Below are 7,621 nucleotides of genomic sequence, written 5' to 3' on the forward strand. Positions count from 1 at the left end.
GGAAGTTTTGCCAAGTATAGAAGTTTACATGGACAGTATCCACACGAAGACGAGTAGATTACTTGGGCTCAAAGAGATTTCTGCTCTGCAGAAACAGTTTCTTCCTAATGAGCCTGACAGAAACCTTTCATATGCACCCAAATAAAAGGCAAACCCTGATAGAAAAATATATACACAAAAGTAAATGAAGTGCAGTCTGTAAGAAACATTCTGCCTTTTTTATTCCTACTGCAATTGTGGTCTTTTTTTATCTCATTAAATATTATTAAAATAATCTTCAGACTCAGCTGCTCTCATTTAGGAAAATATTTTATGATAAATGTCCTCCACTTATCAGAAAGGGGTCCAAAACCAGAGAGACCAAAAAAAAGTTTGGACAAAATCACCTGAAAATGTAATAAAGGATGAAGAACAAAAAGGTAACACAGTGAGTATAAATACTTATGCAAACTGCTGCCTTCAGACAGATGGCCTCAGGATTTTTTTATAGGAAACAAATCCATGTATCTCCCTCCAAGAGTTGCAATAATTCAGTAGTGGGAAGCCTCAAAACAGGCAGGCAATGCTTCAACAGAGTTCTCATCTTCTGCTCTCTGAACAGCCAGGTTCAGTAACTGCTGAGAGATCAGGTCGCTGGAGGCAGAGCACAACTTGCAAATCCTACCAGCTCAATGGTGTTCCCCTTCTAGATGAGAGAACACCTGCTTGAAGTCATCCCTGGAAGTTTGTCACCAGGTAAACCTGCAAACAAGCCGTAAGTCTGTCAGTATCTAAGTCACTTTGCATGTGGATCCTAACTGCAGAAGTTTAAAGCTTACAAAGTTTGGCACCAACAGAACCGAACTCTGAAAGACAACAAGGAGGCAGACAAGTGCTTAAGGAGCCCAAGAATCTGTGGTTTGCTGATAGCTGACCCCATGAAAACTGGGACGACTAATGAGCTGTGCGTGACAAAAGATCTTTTTATTGTCCCACAACTTTACACATTGCTTTAATAAAACAGGAACTTCTGAGACTCCAGGACAGAGTCTACCAAAACAAAGCACTTTTCCAGCTTCTTATTTCAGCAAGGCTATAGCCCCCAGCAGTTTCGAAATAAACAAGAATACTGCTATTTCTCTAAGAAAAAGCTGCTACTTCTTGATAGTGAGGTCCTCCCAGTGCCACACAAACTAGAACCCTGTACAAAGAAGACCTGATCTAATTAAAATTAGCAAGCCCAAGTTTCTAATTCACCATAATCATTGAATTCAGCCAGTTTTACAAAGCTACCTGATCAACACCATAGTAATACTTTTAGGAGGTACAACTAGCTGCCAAGTTATATATAAGAAAAAAGAGGGATCATGCCAACAGTTGGGAACATCCCAGTGGCCACATGGCTGTACCTTCAGTTCACAGTACTTTAAGAGGCACAATACCAGCACAATGGGCTCTTTCATAGCTTCTTTCAGTGGAGGGAGGGTAGAAAGTTTTAAAACTTATTCTGCTGTAAGTCCTTAATATGACCTCTGATTATGGTTATGGCGTGCAAAGCAAAAGACAATTGCCAAATCAAGAGCAGCAAAAGCTATGGTAGTTTCATATATTCCAAATACAGTCCCAAACTGACACATAAAAGCAAAGCCACAATCCTCAATCAAATAACTAATCAACAGTAACTAAGTCCCATGAATGCAGTTCACCAAATGCTAACAAAGTAAAATTCATACAAAACAAGTTTTTCTCCAAGTTCTGATTTTGCCTGCAACATACTACACAATGAAAATAACTTATATTGCCAGAAGATAAAATAGTGAACAGAAGAAGTCTTCAAAGAAAAAAAAAATCACATCCTAAGTTCCTTTTTTAGCAGAATTAGAAATGTTAACATTGAACACATTTTTTCTGCCACAGGGGGAAAGCCGCACGAACTTCTACCCTATATGCTCCAAACCAACATGTTACTTTTCAAATGACAAAATGTGAAGAGCAAACACATCAATTGTGTTTGTTAAGTTTCTAATCAGCTGTCTGCAGATGACTCCCCCTCTATTTTCATAAAGTGTAATTGTTGTTGGCTTCCCATATTTCATTTTTTATTTTCCCAGAAAGTCACATCAAATCTCTGTGCTTCTTGAAGTCAGAAGCTCATGTCCTTTTTTTAATCTTCTGGTGTCTATAAGCCTGAAAAACTATCTTCCAAACCAGCTACAGAATACTTATAAGCCAATTCACACACCATGACCAAAACTGGGCACCCTCCATCTGTGTTTTGTAGTGCTGAAGGAAAAAAATTTAAGACGACAATGACTGAGCCAACGTTGCAACCATTATAAATGCTACAAGTATGAAAGCAGAGGGAAATAAAAGCTACAGCACATACGTTTACATGAATTTTAAGATCTATTTCCTTGAAGATTCAGAAAACACCCTATAAAGGTGAAATGCTACAGAGCAAAGGAGGCTAGTCAAAATAGTCCAGCAGTCTTAATAAATGTTAAGTATCATAAGGAAGCTAAAGCCACTGTCTTGCCAACTTTACACTTTAAGTTCATTTTGTTCTTGCAAAAAGGTACGACGACGAGACCTTGAATATACTTCTAATACTGCCAACTTTTGAGCTGCAATATCTAGGTTCAAGTCTCCTACATGTGAACAATAAACACACTCAAAAAAAAAAAAAACAGCACTTAAATTTCAGCAATTTAAGACTCATAATAGAAATAGGCACATACTTTTATAATTTATATTGAAAAACATTTGCACCAGCAGGTTCAGATCCTTCTCAGCAATAGATCAGACAACAACAAATCTTAGCAGAGATCTTCTAAGATGAGATGCTCAAGAAGAATTGGGAGCACCTTTTGCAAGAGTTCCTTCTGGTGTGTTTCTCTTTCTGTAGCTGAAAAGGTGGTGGTTAAAAGTCACCCTTTACAAAGAAATCATACTAGCTGGTACTCACCATCTTTAACCATGGAGCAATGATGGGAACAAGTCCCACAAACCTAAGAGCTATTAGTGTTATCAGATACAGAAATTTAAACTATCATCCCTTATACCTAGTCCTTCTGCTGATGTTTTAGTCAAAAAAAGAGTTGAGATGTTCATTAGCTTGGTACAAGCTCATCTTTAGCAGTTTCATAGGCTCTCTGTGCCAGATTGGTCTGCAGAGAGTGAAATAAACTACTGCAGTCAGCTGTGCACACCAGCAGTCCAGCAGACAGACTGCAGTATTTAGACCATTTTTAGCCAGACACAGAAATCTCCAAGCAAATTTCTTCATTCTCCTTGACCATGGGACCCACAACACACCACTGAGATGCAAGAACACCACAAAGTACAGCAACTCAAACAGTCCTATCCAAATTTCCACCAGCTCCCTAGACACAAAAGGACATGGCAAGTAGTTACTAACAGCAATAAACAGGGAGGGAAAGCAGCTATGTGGAATCATCCCCAGAACAGCCACTGCTGTTCAAAGACTGGGTAAGGAAGGAAACAGATTGGCCTATTCATGCCTCATTTTTCTGATTTAGTCCCATGAATGCCCAGCTGAAAAAGCACTTGCAGGCATTATCACTGAAGGAAGCACAGCAAGTGTTTGAGCAAGCTTGTCTACATACATGTTCAAGAAGTTTTATGAGGAAATCAAGAGGGAAAAGAAATTGTGTATGCTATCAGCACAGCCTCATGCATTGTTTCTCCTCCTTCCTCCTCATGTTGAATAACTACATGCATTAGACAGACCAGCAATACCCCCACACATGTATTCACACAAACCAATGTATATATGAGAGCAGGACTTAAAACATCTAAACGTATTTGATACTACCCATTTGTTGTCCTGGAAAAGAGTTACAAACGCCTCATTTCTGGTCCAGTTCTTTCTGTCCTATCTAAAGGGAATACAACAATATTTACTGTAAGGCACAAATTAACTACCATCTCCATGACAAAAGAAGAATGAGTAAACCTTCTGAGTTTACAACTAACCAGGGAATAGGGATAACTCAAGGCTTTGTGGCACCACCTTCAGCTGGAAGAGATGCAGCCTACCACATCAGAAGGAGGATTACTGTTATTTCTGGAGAAAAATTATGTTCACACCACTCCATTGTGGTATGTTCTAAAGATCAGAAAAAGCTAAAAAATTCTTGCCAAATACTCCTAGAAGGGTTAGGGAACAACTAAAAAATGAAATTATTGCAAAAAAAATTATACAGTACTTCCACCAAAAGAAAGCTAGCCATGATTTCTTTCATTATAAAAAATTCCTTTTTGTACTTAGCGAAAAAATAAAAAAATTCAAAAAAACAAACCAGGTACTTTGAAAAATTATTTCCTTATTTCTATGAGCCTTTAAAAGCAAGTTATATTTTCAGGTGAGTAACGAAGCCACTGCTTGATGTAAATATTTGCAAGATTTTTGTCACTTATTACATCTGAAATGTGTACAAACATGAAGCATGTATGTACTGTGTGAACCTAAACAGAGTACCAAGAAGAACTGCCACTCCTTATGAAAGTAGGAGGAAAGCTCATTTCTTTTCTTCAGTACATTTCTAAATGCATGAGTGATTTTCCACACATGAATGATTCCTGCTTGGTTATCAAATTAGATTCAAGGGAAAAGTCAGTCTTCTCTGTAACCAACAGAGGGAAGGAAAAAAAAAAACCAACAAAACAAAAACAACCTTCATTATTTTCTTGCTACTTTATACACCGTTTGTAATGTATGGCAATTACGAGGTTAGTGAGACAGAACCACCTTTTGTAGACAATCTTCAGGTCTCTCCATTCCAGGAAGCTGCACATTTTCGGTTTGCGGGCTAATACTGTTTGAACAAGTTCCCTTGTGATTTTCTTCTTTTCTTTGTCAGATAACGGGACATACCACTTCTGGAGTCTCAGTTTCCCCTGGCGACTAAAAAGCAACATAAACTGCATCTGTTGAATTGGAAGGAGGGGAAAAAAGAAAAGCATTAATCTCAGTCTCCGAGTTTCGAAAAGGTCTCTCTTGAGAAAAACCAAACAAGAAGAAAGACGGACATCCAAAACCCTAACTACATTATCTATTTCTATAGCACTGGCAGATGTTACACAAGATTTGGAAGTAGCAATAATACAATGGATTCTGCTGAGCAAGGTCAGCCGAGCCAAAGGCAGAAGAAAGCGCACACAAGTTTCAGAAAGGGGTGTCAGAACCATCGGCTGGGGAGAGAATATACCCCAATTTCAAACCAGCCACGTCCAGCACCAGTATGATTTCATTTGCGTTTTCTACCCAAAATGACAGAAAAACAACACAGCACATTTTTCCCATACCCAACCTCATCTACACTTCACCAGATTAAAGCCTTACAGGAACAATCTGCACGTAAAACCTTTCTGAAAAGCCTCGGGATACTTTAAAAGACATCAAACCTCCCAGCGGAGCGTCCTACGGCACAGAAAAGCCCAGTCTTTTCCCACGTTAAACAAAAGGAGAGATTAAGTGCTTTCCCTGCGGTCCTATGTTCCAGGTCTCGCTTCCCCTAAAGGAGTGATGTTGCAATTATATTTTAAGAGGAACTTGCCGGGTTCTGTTTTTCCGCAGCTGTAACATTAAATGAAATGGCTTGAGCTTTTTTCTTTTGCCTTTTTGCTCGAAGTTGTACCGGGCTGGGGAAGTTTCCCAGGCAATATGATAGACATGAAATACGATGCGAAAGACCAGCCTGGTCCCGGGCGACAAGCGTGACCACCGCCAGCCGCGACGAGCGGCGGCCGCGCCCGCAGCAGCTCCGCGGTGCCAGGGCGGGGGCAGAGCCCCGCGGCCCCCGCAGCCTCCCAACATCCCGCCTCACCTCCCCGCCGGCCCCAGCACCGCCCCGGCTACCCCCTGGCGGAGCGGGCGGCTCGGGAGGCGAGCCCGACTCCGCGCGGCTGTGCTCACCGTGCCTAGGGGACGGCGGAGCTGAGGCGGAGGAGGAGAAGGAGGCAGCTCTGCCCAGACCAGCACCCCCGGTGCTGCCGCCGCGGCCGCTGAGCGGGACTGAGGGAGGGAGGGGTCGGGAGCGGACGGGAGCCGCTGCCGCCGCCGCGAGCGCGCGCGCGCCTCAACGGCCGCCCCCCTCGGGCAGGTCGGGGGCGGGGCCGGGCTGGCGGGGGGCGGGGCCGAGATGAGGGGGCGGGGCCCGAGCGCCTCCGAACAAAACTTTATCAGCTGCCGCGGAGCGGGGGGACCGGAGCGAGCTCGGCCGCCACCCAATCGGAGAGCTCAGCGCACGGGCGGGCGGGAGGAGCGAAGCGGCTCTGGACCAATGAGAGGCAGGAAAAGGCGGGGAAGGCGGAGCTGGTGCTGGCGGCAGGAGGGGCTGAGCAAGAGGCGGGGTTTAGGTGCCCTAATCCGCGTGGCCCGAATTGCGATAGGGCAACGGCCGGAGCGGCAACAGCCAACCGGGCGGCGCGGTGCAGATAGCGGTCCGTGAGCAGCCAATGGGCGGGCGCGGCACGGAGCCGGGGAAATGACATCAGTCAATCAGGCGCCCGGAGACTGAGGCTCCTCCCCTGGCCCCGCCAGGCCCAGCCGGGGGTAAGGGAGGGGCGGCAGGGCCGCGCATGCGCCGCGCAGTGTTTGCTTCCAGCACGTGCGTGCCCGGGGGGCGGAGGCTGAGGGGGCGGGAGCGGCGGGGCGGGGGCGCCGCCTGAGAGGGATCGAGCTTGTGAGGGGATTGTCCGTCTGAGGGAATTGTCCCTGTGACGGGACTGTCCCTGTGAGGGGACGGACCCTGTGAGGGGATTATCCCTCTGAGGGGACTGGGTCTGCGAAGAGGTTGTCCGTGTGAGGGGGACCGACCCTGTGAGGGGGTTGTCCCTGCGAGGGGAAGTTTTTTCCCTAAAGTCACCTTGATTGCGAGCTGCAGTTAGATTGGCAGGACCAGCTGCCGACAGACTTAGCGGTGTTGTGTTTCACTAATGCTTGGTTTTAAAATTATCATTCATGTGTATCTACAGAGGCTTTGAGGATGAAACAGCTCCGTTTGGGGGTTTGGTTGGTTGGCTGGTTTTGGTTTTGTTGTGAATTGGTTTGGTGTTAAAATTCTAATGCAGGTGGGCTGAAAACACATAGCGAGGTGTTAGTTGAAAGAAACAGAGCGGTGTCACTGCAAGCCGAAGTTGGAGCACCTTATTATAAAAAAAAAAATGTTTCAAACACCTAAAGCTCTCGGCGTCGTCGCTGCTCAGCACCACCCCCCGGCAGTAAATGAACAGCAAAGCTGACCTGACCGGGCAGATCCGATAATGGTGTGACAGTGACCGACAGAACCCGGGAAAGGGTCGTGCTCCCACCGCAGCTTTCCGTCAGGAGCAGCTCACAGCGCCGCAGGATGTGTCACGCTTTTATTACTTTCTATTATTGACACTTTAAATAAGTGCCCATTCTTCTGCTACGAAACGGCTATGGCAGCAGAAACCGGCGCTGGAAATGCTTTTGTGTAAAAATGTGCATGGTCTGAAAGGAAAGCCAATTTTCTGGCATTTCAAGGAATGCTCTTGTCAATTGTACTTGAGGAAAACTGAAGATATATTCCTGATTTTATAGAAGAGGTTATAATTGTAAGATTAAAGTGGCATGAGGACAAGGAGGCGTATGTGA

General features: G+C 44.8%; 1 protein-coding gene across 1 annotated transcript in view; it reads right to left on the reverse strand.

The window, feature by feature from the left end:
* The window catches only part of AP1S2 (adaptor related protein complex 1 subunit sigma 2), a 29,308-nt gene extending 23,229 nt beyond the window's left edge, over positions 1–6,079 (reverse strand). Inside the window, exons 1-2 of the mRNA XM_082278221.1 lie at positions 5,918–6,079; positions 4,751–4,929 (exon numbers count right to left, since the gene is read on the reverse strand). Coding sequence (XP_082134347.1) covers positions 4,751–4,929 — 179 coding nt within the window. The 5' untranslated portion in view covers positions 5,918–6,079. The remainder of the gene's footprint in view (positions 1–4,750; positions 4,930–5,917) is intronic.
* Positions 6,080–7,621: the final 1,542 nt, after the last annotated feature.

Source organism: Coloeus monedula, assembly GCF_965178545.1.
Source record: "Coloeus monedula genome assembly, chromosome: 3".
NCBI lineage: Eukaryota > Metazoa > Chordata > Aves > Passeriformes > Corvidae > Coloeus > Coloeus monedula.